Raw genomic sequence first — 14,243 nt, 5'->3', positions numbered from 1 at the left:
AATAGGACCTTAAGTAAAAGACTGAAACAGAAGACAAGAAGAAATGGAAAGCACTTGATGGGTTTGCTGGTAGATTGGAGACGGGTTCATGACTTCGTATTTAATTCCTTTCCCATTCAAAGGGCATGGAAGAAGAAATGGACAAACTGAGTTGGCAATCATAGATGTGCAGCCAATGTCGAGAAATAATAAAAAATATTATTTGGGATCATCTGGGTTTGAAATCATGCTCATGTAACAGCTAAAACTATATAAAGAAAATAAAGGCAACTACCAAATGAGATCATTTATTAAGATGATTTTTGAAAATGTATTTATTAAGAAAAAATTGGGATGCTTGAGCTGTGAAACATATTTAAAGTCTTTCTACTCACATTGTAAATACTTATGGAATAGGTAATTATTAAGCCAAATTCTTTGCAGAGCATATGCAGCTATGGATAAAAAGGCATCAGAAAAAATAACTTATTAGAATTGTATTGTTCAGGTGAGATTTTTTTCCTTTCAAATAACATTAAATATGAAAAAACCTCAATTCTTTATTATAGAAGCATACTGTTTAGGACTGGCTTCCTAAATATACATTAATCAGCTCATAATGGGCATAGTACAATTAGTGTTATTCACCAATCAACACCTGTGAATGGTAGAAATGTCTAGAAATGAACACAGTATTCATGTCTATACTGTAAAAATGGCACTGAAGCACAGTGCTTGATAACTTAAGTGAATGCAAAGGTATCTAAAATAAACTTGAGCTCTCTTCATCTTCGGCATCAGTGTAGGTTTCTCTCATGTGGTGCACTAGATGTATGTAAACAAAAGACTGTTTTAACTTTGAGCTTGTAATAGATTTGGATGCCACATTCAGATTTGGCACAATTTAACAGATATAGTTAGCTTCCCTGGAGTTGCATACACTATACAAACTGACTTTATCCTGCCACATTCAAAGTTCCCTGAATTTCAGAAGTAACTGATACTAAGATTCATTGCAGGGTAGTGGAAAAAAATTACTTCCCATTTGCTAGCTTCATTCAGAATAAGGAATAAATTCATTGAAGATTGAATAATTTGAATTACAGTGGAAAGACTTGACAAGGACACAGAATTCATGCAAGTGATGTGTGACAATTCAGCTACAGAAATAATGCTAGTTGAAAAATGAGCTTTGCTTCTATCTTTCAGCACAGTAACAGCCCCAGTGCTGTTCAAGAGATTTGTTTTATGCTGCTTCAGCATCAGGTGAAGAAAGGCAGACCTTTATCTTGTCTTTTATTCTGCCAAGTTATTTGTAAATTTTTAGAAAATCACATCCAGCTATACACAGTACAAAGGCCTAGCCTACAATTAGATGTGTATAACTTAACCCTTCATCCTACAAGCACATCTAACTAACTGAATTCTTTTTCTGGTTAAAGTCAGTGAAGCTTTACCTAAGTGCAAGAATTGCCCAGGTGATAATTTACAGGCTTGTGTTTCAATGCAGTATTTTTATCAAGAACTTCTTGTTATTAGTAAAACCCACCTGGTCTTCGATATTGTGCATCTTCTATGCAGTACAGCACTGCATTGGGCAATATGCCTTCTTGGCTTTATTTTATATGTGTATAATATATACACAAATAAAAAGTATCACCTGCAAATAATATTTGGAATGTGAAAGACACAAAATGTAAACATTTTATTTGGCAGTTGTTTCAAACAGGTGAATAAATAAACGGAAAAGTACATCTTAATATTCTTTATAGCAACAGATGCAGTTGCACATGTATTTACATACTGTGGATGCAAAGAACAGTTAATTTAATTTCTTTTTGTTAAAAAATGCAACTTCCAACACCACTAGACTTGACAATTAAAGATGAAGATACTAGTAATACTTTGTTCTAGCAATCTCAACTTTTAAAGGCATTCATTTGGAAGTAAGATAAGAGAGTCATCATGCATTTAGTTCATTTTGTCCACTTACGGTAGAAAGTCTGATGTAATCTCAGAATTAGGAGTGTCATGCGCTTAAGTCAACTATGACATGTTTATAAATCAATGTAGTTCCCTTAAAACTTGAAGCAAAGAGAAAATCTCTTTGTTTATCGATGGAGACATGTATGAACGATCTCGGTGCCTGTACATTTAATTCTTGAAACTTCACAAATTTTGCCTTTTCCGCATCCCAGTAATAGACTTGAGTGAAAGAATAATCACTTCCAAGAATGGCATATTGATAATTATTTATCTGAAGTGGTTGGAATACCATTGACCCTCGGGATGGCATCCTTTGTAAATCCAGAAATGCTGAACCACCCCATTTCATTACTTTAGAGTCCCCAATAAATCTTGTTAAGCAAATGTATACATCCTCTTTCACTTTGAAATGCTTCACTGCATATGCATCTTCCATATCTTGAATATCAAACCGCTTAACAAATTCATTTGTTCCTTTGTTCCATTGATATATTACAGGTCTTTGCGAACTACTTGACAGAATTAAATGTGGTTTGCCAGATATTTCAAGATACTCCACATCAGTATCTCTGTACCAGGCGTGCAGAGACTGATGGGAATAAAATCCATTCCCATTCCACTTGTAAACTGTGGTGAAACCAGCCTTTGAACTGTCTGCAACAACAAAATACCAGTCTTCAGCAATCCTGAAAGTTTCAATGTCATTGGGTTTTCGGATTTTAAGGATTTCAATATCTTGAATTTTTATAAACTTATTAGCAAAAATATCTCTTTTATATATGTGGGAGCCTCCAAAAAGCTGTGCGACAATGACATACAGCTGACTCTCAATAACTATAGGTTTACACACAACAGTCGAAGTACCTATAAAAAGAAAAGACAGGGTTAGTACCACTTTTTTGGATAATTTGTTGTAATGTTATTTGTCAAGCAGTGTTCATACCTGTAATGTTGTCGTAATTCCTGAACATCACTTCTACATGGTCCCATTCAAGAAAGATGCATTTTCCAGTAAAAGGCTGGGCAATAACCACGTGTTCGTCATTCATATATGAGAAAGTATCTACTGACAGAGATTGGTATGGCAGGGACTGGTAAACTTCAAATTCTGCAAAAGTGCATGTAACAGATGATAATTACAGAGACACTTTACATACTCTACTGGAAAAAAAAAATCTTATGCTTATCAGATACCAATTTATTACAAATTACAGTATTTCATCACTAGTCCAAATTTTCTGTTGATAAAGGAGCACTGCAATTTGGTTTTCAATCTTTCTCAATAAAACGAGGTACTGTTCCATGTCCCAGTTTTGCAAATCATTATGTAACATATTAAAGTTTGAGTAGATACTGAAATATAGGACCCTGCTCCCAAATGATTCCCATGTCAGACTTAGACCAGTAGAGTTCATATTGATTTTAGTAGATATTCCATCCAGAACTCAGCGTCCCTGCAAAAATGGGCTCTAGAATGAAAAGCTATAACTTTGAATTTAACAAGATTAAATAATTTGAGGCACATTACCTGTAATAATGCAATCAAACTCTTTTGGAGAGAGGCTATTGATTTTGCGTTTCTTATATTCTGGTGGGCTTTCACAGTAAATGTCTTCAACTGTTGCATTGGTGCTGCCCAGCCACTCCACTAACCACTTCAGTTTGCAGTCACAATTAAATGCATTGCCTCTAAGATCTCTACAACAAATAAATCATGCATTGAAAATAAGTAGTCAGACAACATATTTCTCCTTGAGTACAATAAAACAGGTTTTTTGTTAAATATATGCCATCTTGCTTATTCGCACTTGAGGCCTTCCTGGCTTGATTTGTCCTGACCCATAGTTAAATCTACACACCAGAATGCACACATATTTCATTATATTAAGGAAATCAAGGACACCTTAACTTGGTGGTAAGTCAGAAATTTTTATAGATCTCCCCAAGTTTACACGTACACAAAAGCCTCCCAAACTAATGGCCGCTGTTTCCTTTGGATTACCCTTTCTTAATAAGAGCATTCTAGATAACAAAATAGGAATTAATGTAACCTGATGGTCATCCAGTCAGTATTCACTGTCTCCTCCAGATACACTCATTTAGGCCTTCAGGAGACACAAGCAAAGGAATTCTGTTCAAGTCTTTTACAGCTGTCTTCGGTCAGATTTCCCATCGTATGTACAGGAACAGACAAGTGCCAGGACCAGACTGTGCAACCACCTGGCCACGATCAGTCGTGCCAAGTAATGCTCCAGATACACTGGCCATGGCCACATCTTACTACTGCAGCTCTGCTCTAGGGATTCAGCCTACCTTGTTAATGTTGGGAGCAGGCAAAGGATTTTCTGAGCTTATTATCCCAGATCACATTGAACAGGATTTGGTATGTTGTAAACAGGATCTATTTCACTAAAGCAATTATAAGATTTATCTGTAAATCTCTATTTTGTATTTTTACTGGTGTTATATATATACATATACATACACATATATATTTAAACAAGCTGATGTTTTGATCTGGTTACAATTAGATTTAATATGGGATACTTGCTTAGACACATGCTTTATTGCTGAAAGACAGCTTTCTCAGGAATTGCTTGCACATTAAAATGTTACTCCATTAAATATCTTCCACCTTCCCTGCATGCCTTGCTCTCTCATGCATCCCTAAGGTCTTCCCTTATTCACGAATCTTAATGAACATGAACATGCAGCTTTATTACATAACTACTAACAATATTACTTATCTTCATAACTGGTGGAATATTTAAAACTATCACAAATTATCAACAACAGCAGACAAAAAGGACAAGCCTACCCATACTGTGTAGTCTCTACCCAGTAATAAGATCCATTACTGGCTACTGGTTTGAATGGTTACTCAAAATGTCCTCTAAAATAATCTCTTTATACTTCTAGTATAATTAAAGATTAATTAATTGCTTTCTTACACATTTGTTAAAGAATCCAAGCCTTTAAATATGTCTTTTGGAAGTGACTGGAGATTATTATTTGCGAGACTCCTGTAAAAGAAAACACTTCAGTATTAGTGCTAGTTGTTCATGAAACTACACATTTTTGCAAGTTGTGATATACTGTGTAGGGTTTTTTACTTACGGCAAAGATACTTAAAAAATACTTACTGGTATTCTCCAGCACTTAGTTCTAAAAGACTGCTTTTAAGAATAGCTCATTTACTTTGTGACTTTTCTTCCCACTAAAATGCCATGTCTCCTTCTACTTTCTCACTCTTCAGCAGCCTTCCAGCATTCACAATACTTCACTTAGCAAAGTAAAAAGTGCTATCACCTTTGGTATTTTGCCAACACCATTTAACATTTGAAAACAATTAGTCATGATTGGATCTACTGATGTTTTCCCTATGAGGTCCCAATCTCAGTGGTGCTCATATCACTGCAATTTCCCCACTTTCTTGTACCTCTTCTGGAAGGAAAATCTTACTAATATGGGCTCATGAGCATAGGTTTAGCTCATAGTTTTTGAAAGTATGCAGTAAATTGATGTTTGGCATGAATTGCTTTCCTGGCATGAGCACGTGTGTGTAAATCTGTATTAGACCAGCAAAAAAAGTTATTAATTCCCAGTTTTCAGTGTTGGGAAAACTTGTTTAAATTCAGTGATTATTCCAGCTACTAAAAGTGACAAGGAAATGTGAGCAGGCTTTGAAAAAACAGTATATTGCATTTCAGTCAGACCATCTCTGTGAGTCTGCCAAAGGTCTCAGATGTCACAGAGGGCATGACAGAAGAAGAATAATGTTGTAGGGTATAGTCTATGACCCTTCCAATTAACAGAATTATTTATTACTTGTGAGAAGAAACAAAAATGGAAATAAATCATTCTATATTAAGATCCCAGTTAGAATCTGTAGCTAGTAATACTTAGAATCTCTTCTGTTTTAACTTGTAAATATATAAATGTTATTTATTAACCACAATTTCTCTAGCCAAGCAAAGACACTTAGGCACATACTTAAATACAAGAACAAGCCCAGATGTACTAGGTCTGCTGCCTCATTTAAAAATAAATGTTTGTCTGATCAGTAACAGTAAAATACAGTATGCTTCCATGAGTCCATTCTGGCTTCACCACTTTCAAAGTACATCTGATTGTAACACTGTATGTGAATGTATCATGTGCTTCACTTATGTACAATTTTATGCTCCAGAGCAATTCTTTAAAAGTCTGGTAATTCACATGGAGAAATCTGTGTGGACTTGCAAGCTGAGACAAGTTTAATGCCCTACATTGTTTTCATATGTTATTATATAGCAAACTAAAAGGGAGGATGTACTTGGAAGTAGGGGTGGTTTGCTGTTTTACCCATCCATGGGTACATGAATGACAGAAAAATTTAAGCAATGTTTATGCATTTGCCCATTTTGAATGAAAATTATGCATTTTATAGTCCACTATAAAAGCATAACTTGAAGTTAAAAAGCATACTTATATTAGAAAACCCTGTCTTGCCTAGATGGTTCTGTACATGGTATTTGGATTATAATAAGAGAGTAAAGGTTGACTCAAACATCCAGTGAAACTAATGGTGACAGTTCTGAGAAAAATGCAATCAGAATTACTGTGCATAGAAATTACTGTCCAATGCTAACTGTAAGATTTTCGACGTTAAATTAGTAAAAAAAAAAATGCAATATTTTAAAAAAATGTTCTGTTCTTAAATGTACTCTGACCAGAAAATAAGTCCAAAATAAGTTGCAAAATAATAAATTCTAGATGGCTCTCTTTTACAATAAGGACACACTGTAATTATTGAAGTTAATTGCATTATAAAAGTAAAAATGTTTGGATAGCTTACTGCATTCCAAAATTTATGTTGCGAAAAGGAAGTAAATAGAATAATTAGAACAAAATTCATCTTATCTAACTTCATAGAACCTATTTGCATGCTCATTTGCTATGATTCTTTTTAATATATTTTATGTACACAAGTACTCTCTTGCTTCTTAAATGAAAAGTGCCTCAGGTTGTCAAATGATCATTCTTAATGTGTATGTGCAATTTTCCCCAAAAGATGAGGAGTGGATCTTCAAGCAGATTAAATTAGTGGTGCCTCTGCAGTTATTTTCCACAAATTTCTCATTGTCTTTGTGAACAGTGCTCCATGGACAATAGCAGCATGATGCACAAATCTGTGTCCCAAAAATGTGCATGCAAATGGCAGTTGCTCCTCAAATGTGGTTCTGTCTTTCACGTATGTTTTCTCTTGTGAAACTCCTGAAGCAGCCCCAGAAACCCATGTAACAGGCAAGACAAGATGTTAGCCTTGGACTATATGTTCTGTGGAGAAGAAACTGTGCCTTCCTCTGTTTTAGAAAAGCAATTTGTTCACTGGCAGCAGCAGCTACTAAATAAGTAAATGAATATGATAAATAATGTACTGGACCCATTTGTGAATATAAAGCCATTCATGTGTGTAAATATTTTGAAGATAGGGTCCCAGTCATTATGCAGCTTTTTTTTTCTAACAACTATATAATTCTGCCTGAACCTCTAATACAGATTGTTATGGGACGTGCACAGCCTTTTTATGTACCTCTTTCCCTCTCTCTTTCCTCTTCCTCAGACCTAGAGCCATTCCATAAGTAACTTTATCTACATGAGTAGTCACAGTAGGCTTGGTTTCAGCCAGCTGTAAATATTGTTCTGACCAAAAGGGAAAGCATAAGGTGTTTCATGGTACATTTACTAGGTGAAGAAGATGTGAACTGCAATTTGACTATTATATTTATGCATTAACTGTTTAAAATGGAATCTTTGCTTTCTCTCTTCTGTCAAAATATATGAAAGAAAAAGTTAAATGACCCTGTTTCAAAACCCTCGTGGAGTTTATCATGTTCAGGCCAAAAAGTCAGGATCCACTCCCCTGCCTATGACACACACCACATGACATGCTTCAGTATGCAGATGCTCAGAACTGGGTATAAACCCCTGTCAGCCACCCTACAGATGTTTTAGCCTCATTTTTTTTTTCATTTTCTTTCATACTTTTTTTCTGTTTTCCTATAGTGTGTATTTTGTTTTTTAAAAAAGTATTCCTCACTAAATTAAGTTATTGCTAAAAGATAAACTTGCTGTAAGATAAGAGACAAAAGCTAAAGACTGTCTCCATAGCTCAGAGACAAGGAAGCTACTCTTGTTTGCAGTGAAATATTGCAGATGTTTGTTGCTGATGTGTATCTCACCTGCTGAGCAAAATGTGGGAAATGCTCCTGCTGGTGAGGCCATGGGGAGTGTTGCTCCTACAGCACACTGGCATCCAGAGTGCCTTGGACTAACTTCCCCTCCCAGCTAATGCAGCAGGGGGCTGCAGCAGGTCAGAGGACAAGAGCTGGACATGTTTCCAAGACAGCCAAAGGGCTGAGCAGCACACAAGGAATGATGAGCAGATCCCAGTGTCAGTGTGTGTGCAGGAGAGGGTGCAGAGTAGGGTAGGTGCAGAATGGAAGAAGTAGATCAGTAAGCCATAAAAAATACATCTTGTTGCAAGTTTTCTATTTAAAATTGCTCTGGGTGGGAATTTTCAAGTTTGATTTACTCAATTTCTTCTGTATACTGTTACTGTCTAAAGTGGACATGGGCACAAACAGTGATGGCCTGTCCCAAGAATGGCTGCAATGTTCTCCTGGCTCCATGTCAGCCTCAGGTACCTGGGAAGAGGTGTGGGCCCATCCCTCAGCCTCTCACATTTGTAGCAACAGCTCCCACCTTCTTCCTTTCCAAGTCCCAATCTGGGACTCACCTCATCAGTGCCAAGATTCCCAATTCATATTCCTCCCTGCTCCTACATGCTCAGCTGGAAATCCCCTGTGCTCCAAGCAGAGAAAGTCAGGGAACTGCTGCCAAACATGTACTGCTTGGAAGCTGTTTGTGTCTTTGTCTTCTACACATACCACAGTTCAGAAGTCTTTGGTGGAAACACAAAGACTAACGTTCTAATTAAATTACTTTAAATAACCACTTAAATAACTATGAACAGTTACATATGAAAATAAGAAATTAAACAACACAGTGATTCAATTATTATTAAATATACCAAGTAATATATTCAATCTCTTTACTTACAAGTGAATTAAAGATTTCAGTCCTCTGAAAGTATTTCTTGAAATTGACTTAATGTTGTTGTTCTCTATGAACCTGTAATGGGTTGTAAAGTGATTCTGGTCAAAGCAATGTCTGGAACTTGGAAGCCCACCCACTCTATTCAATAATGCCAGGAAATATACATTTGTCCACTCACAAATATTCTAGATGAGGAAGGCCCATGAAAGCATCATCACTAATAACATCAAAAGTGTTGGACGTAAACAACCTGCACAAAGAAATGCCAAACAAAAGACCATTAGGTTAATTAGGTTATTAGCAGCTTTAGAAAATGTTTCAGCAAGCCATGGTAGGCCAAATTTCCACTGCCTTGTTTCATGTTTTTTCTGTATAAGGCTGATATATTGCACCATAGTGTGGTGCAAAGGGAAGGATCCAACAATTGTCTACTGGGGCCATCTGATAAAATTCCTTTGACTTCTGTGGGATATAAATGTGGGTTTATCATGCCAGTAAAACAAAGGGATTGTACAAGTGCCTCAGGAGACATACTAGGACAACAATGAAATCTTCAAATACTACAGAGGTTTAAATTGCTGGTTAGCCAGACATCAGGTTGAATTTGCAACACTGACAGGAAGGAAAATCCTTTAACTTTTAAGTTAAACTTCTGAGTGTATTTAACCCAAGGGTACTGAAAGTTACTGGGGAAAAAAAGTTCTCTTAAATTCAGTCAGTGTTCAAGTCAGAATTATTTTTAAGACCTCATTATACTTCTTGGAGATACTCTTAGTGCATGCATCTAACAGTAAAAATACAAGCAACATATTTCATTTTATGTAATGTTGTAAGCATTAAAATTGGAGTAGCATTGATTTTTTTCCTGCTTTATTTATGCTTATCAGCCATGTTTGCATTTGTCCATTATAATCTAGCCCTGGACTGCCACACTTTTAATGTAGTGAGACATCATAAAGTACGATGAACTTTACCCCAGTGGAATACTACATGCACATCTATATTTTAATCAATTGACCTGATGGATAAATAGATTCATACTATGGCATCCTTAGACATTCAGGAATGCAAGATTTCCAAGTACTAATTAATCCACTTAATGAGTAAATCTCTTATTTTGACATTTACATTCGGAATAAATTGCAGGTAATTTATTTTCTCAGTTGGCTGTTGCAGATTGTGCTTTTTCCACTTTGAGTATGTTCTTATATGAAATGTATGAAAAAATACAAGCAGGAAATTCTTCTTTTTTGTCAAAATCAAGAAACACTTAAATTTTAGAGAAAACAAGTATTTCCATAGAATTCTTGAACCAGAAGAACAATTTATTAAATCCTGCAACCAATTCTACTTTTCTGATGTGATTTTACTGGATAATTTTTTTCCTTTTCTGCACTCTACTCCATAATTTAGAGAACAGAGTGGTCTCTCTTTAAATAGTATTGCTATTTTAGAGATTGCCAGGCTTACAGCATAGGTCTTGCACTTGGTGAGCTCATTTGCCTTCCAACTCATACCTCTCCCCAATGGCTATTGGGGATGCATTTGATGCACAAAGTGTTTTTCCCCCCCAGTTTCTCCCCAAACACCATAGTTGCAGCTTCTGGGGATAGAGGCTGAAGGTATGGTGCTGTAGCTAGGGACTGCATCACTTGGCAGGAACAGTACAGTGCTAGCAGATACAAATTCTGATGCCATGACTATCTCCCTTCTTTCTGTGGGCTTTCATGTCATCAGTTTACAAAGGCACGTTGCTGATCTACAGAGATGAAAGTGCTGAAGATGAGAGTTGGGAGGTTTACTCTACATTTAGGGAACACTCCTGCTGGCACTTCACCATAGCTATAGAGGTTCTTTGTATTTTTGTTGTCACATGAAGAGTACAGAGCATACCATCCACACTACACAAGAAATAAAACTCTCCTGGACTGGGAGTTACGAGTAGTGTTTAGCTCAAGACCATGATTTTTCCAGAGATCACTGGTACTACTATATTAAAAATAGTAGTAAATAATAATAGCGGCAGAATTACAACATATTTAGAAATCTGTGACTGGTGTTTAGGAGATATCCAATTACATTTGGACTTCAAAAATGTAATTCTGGAGGGTATTTCTATATGTATTTCTATTATTATAGAAATATATATAAGCTTCTAAATCTTGCTGTTGGCTAAATTAAACCTACCAAACTAAACCAATACAGCTATAATCATGCAAAGCTAAAACTTCCTGTAATGTTTAATTAACGTAAGTTTTCCATATTCTTATTTCCCTTACTATCTTCTGCCAAAGATGAAAATTTTTCTTTCCCACGTACAAACTGGAGTGTTGTCCCCACGGATACAATCCTGCTTCTATGGTCTGTGTTTTAGGAGTTATTTGCCTTAGATCAGCAGCCTGACATTCCAAGAATGGCAAGCAGCTCAACTACCATGTTAAAAATATATCTGGAAAATAGATCACTCATCAAAGCCCACAGTGGAACAAACCCTGCTTTTCTGGGCTCATAGTTTTTGTTGCAGCATTTATAAACAGCAGTGTAGAGCATGCATTTCATTGTACAGTAGAAATGGAAATTATCATCGTTACCAAAATGCCATAAGACATTGCCCAAGCCCACTGTGCCAGGCATTATAATCACTCAAGATGACTGTGTCTGTCCTACTCTACCATGCCCAGTTCTGTCTGCTTTGCAGTGGGATTGCTAAGTGTAGGTGGTGTAACATAGCCAAGAGAGATGATGTCCTACTCACTCTCATCAGATACCAGCCCCACCAGTGCTGCTGCTGCTTTTTTTTCCCCTCTCTTTTGAAAGGCCTTTTGCAGAAATTACATGAAATGTGTTGCTTTTGTGATCTATGACCACCTGGAAAAAGCTTCTCCGGCATAAAGCACCATGGAAAAGCATTTGGGTTTCCATAGTAACTGCATTTACCTATTTACCCTGTATCCAAAATTGTACGGTATGTCTGCACCTCCTTATCAGCTCCACTTGAGGTAGCAGAGTACAGCCAGGGTCAGAGCTTCAGCTATCGGTATGCCACCAGTTTAATTTAACAGCCAGACAGCTCCAGTACATCAACATTACACCTCTGACCACATCCAGAGTGCACGGGAAGTCGGTCTGGGACAGACATCCGATTTTGGTTTTGATCACACTGGGGAGTCTGCCTTGCCGGATTTCTGAGACAAATCTGGGTGTGTGTCAGGCTGGCAGCACATCCACTATAAACAGTTCATGTTACAGCCCCTCTACCTCTGTATAGCTCACAATTATATAATCGTATGCCCACATTTCTAGGAAAGCCTGTGAGCCTGTAAAAATCCTATGTTGAAATACAGCTAAGAGTTAAACATCCCAAAATATTCTCTTTCCATGTATAGCTCATCACAGTATTTGATTTTGAAATAGCTACTTCAGTGTTTAATTGGAAGAAAATTGTCAAATCGTCATTACTTTTAACATGAAATAACAAACAGGGTCAAATCCAGGTACTATGAGGGCAAAACTCCCACTGAAGTGACTAAACTTCCACAGAAGTCAATGGCAATTTTACATGGAAAAGGACTTCAGGACTTGTCCCACTGCAATGATGGGCCTGATCTGAGGGGTTCTGAGCTTACAGTCTATGGGAGTTGCAAATGGACTGCTTTATACTGCAATCAGATCCCAGGAATGCAGAAAATAAACAAGAATAGTTGTTGCAATACTTAAGTCCTTAATGTAATGTTAATTAAAGTATAATGAAGATAACATGCATTCTGTCACCAAAAGCTTCAGCATGTAAGCATTCAAAGTAGCACCGACAACAGACAGCCCTGCAAAATGCTAAGTAAAAATTAAACATGCACTATCTTTCAAATTGCTAAAAAGTCTTGTATTTTATGATCTAATAAATCTGCTGCTGCTGTTTCTTATGCAATTAATAATAAGACCCTTTCTGAAATATTTATGAATACATATACATTTCATAACAAAAATTGTATCATATAAATATTTCTCACAGAAGCTGCAGAGATGGTGTGAGCAAAAAACTCCCTTCTGGGATTTTAGTAAAAGCAGATCTCACAAAGGATCTGTAAAGAAGAAAAAAACAACCATACATTAATGTAGCCTCATATATCCATGGTTATAACACTGATCTGGTCATCACAGAGAAATTTATTTATATAACTAAAAAAAATACCATCCCCCCCAAATATAATGTGTCAGGTTTCATGTACTATACAAGCAGATATAAAATGAGATGTGTGCACATACACAGACAGACAGACAGACAGATGAAAGAGATATAAAAATCAGGATTCAAGGATGCAGCACAATTTTAACACATTAGCTGATGATTCTGAATGCTGGAGGTACTCTCTGCAGCAAGCATCCTTCTGTATGCACTGAAAACACCACACATCCTAGTTCTTTTAAAATCATAAATTAAATAACCAAATGCTTACAGCCCTTACAGTGAGATAACATCAGGCGGAACGCTGCGAGGAATAGATCTGGCATTTTCACATAAAGCATTATCTTTGGTACAAGTACACCAGGCAGGACATTTTGGCTTCACTGGTTTCTTCCCTTCAGTCAGCAAAAGCACAGATAAAAGGCATAAGAAATAAGCAATTCTTCTAAAAGGTCTGCTGGCATTTCCCATTCTTTTGATCCGCTCTCGTTCCAGCCAGTTGAAAGAATATCCCAAAACATGAACAGTGTTCTTTATTCAGCCATTGGATGTCTTTCTCTAAGTCCAGGTCAATATTTGTCTCTGCTTTCCCAACCCTTTTCTTTCTCTTTCACTCTGTTTTTGTAGATAGAAACCTGCAGCTGATCTGTATGTTTCCACTCACTCAGGCAACGTACTGCTCAGAGAAGAGACCTGCGAGGTGCTGTAAGATGGGGAAAATCCAACCGGCTGAAGGGAAAAAAAAAAAAAAAAAAAAAAGGAGGAAAGAAAAAAAAATACTTGCATCACCACAAAAACACTGAGCACAACACAGCATTAGATTGCAAAGTGATGTAACTGAGAAATACACTGCTTTCTGTTTTCACAGGGAGGCCCTTTCCCTGTTTCCAAAAATAGTACAGCATTATGTTTTGCTGGTGGGTGGGTGAGTGGGTGTGGGGTGGAGTGTATGTGTGTGGGGGGAGAAATCAGTCATCTCTTACTGGATCCCTAC

At 36.7% G+C, this 14,243-nt stretch overlaps 1 protein-coding gene across 3 annotated transcripts; it reads right to left on the bottom strand.

Moving 5' to 3' along the window:
* Window positions 1-2,008: 2,008 nt before the first annotated feature.
* On the bottom strand, window positions 2,009-13,738 carry LGI1 (leucine rich glioma inactivated 1). 3 transcript variants are annotated; one of them, XM_062496378.1, is made up of 8 exons: window positions 13,530-13,738; window positions 13,074-13,145; window positions 9,245-9,316; window positions 9,070-9,141; window positions 4,917-4,988; window positions 3,494-3,663; window positions 2,909-3,073; window positions 2,009-2,829 (listed from the first exon to the last, which is right to left on the bottom strand). In XM_062496378.1, exons 1-8 carry the CDS (start codon window positions 13,718-13,720, stop codon window positions 2,009-2,011), a joined length of 1,635 nt encoding a protein of 544 aa, XP_062352362.1. In that variant the 5' UTR covers window positions 13,721-13,738. The 3 variants fall into 3 exon arrangements, with proteins under 3 accessions (XP_062352362.1, XP_062352363.1, XP_062352365.1); XM_062496381.1 differs by having other exon boundaries at window positions 2,044-2,063; window positions 13,530-13,720; XM_062496379.1 differs by lacking the exons at window positions 9,070-9,141; window positions 9,245-9,316.
* Between the last annotated feature and the right edge of the window lie 505 nt (window positions 13,739-14,243).

Source organism: Cinclus cinclus, chromosome 7 (genome assembly GCF_963662255.1).
Source record: "Cinclus cinclus chromosome 7, bCinCin1.1, whole genome shotgun sequence".
NCBI classification, from domain to species: Eukaryota; Metazoa; Chordata; class Aves; order Passeriformes; family Cinclidae; genus Cinclus; species Cinclus cinclus.
This window is presented reverse-complemented; position numbering and strand designations above follow the sequence as displayed.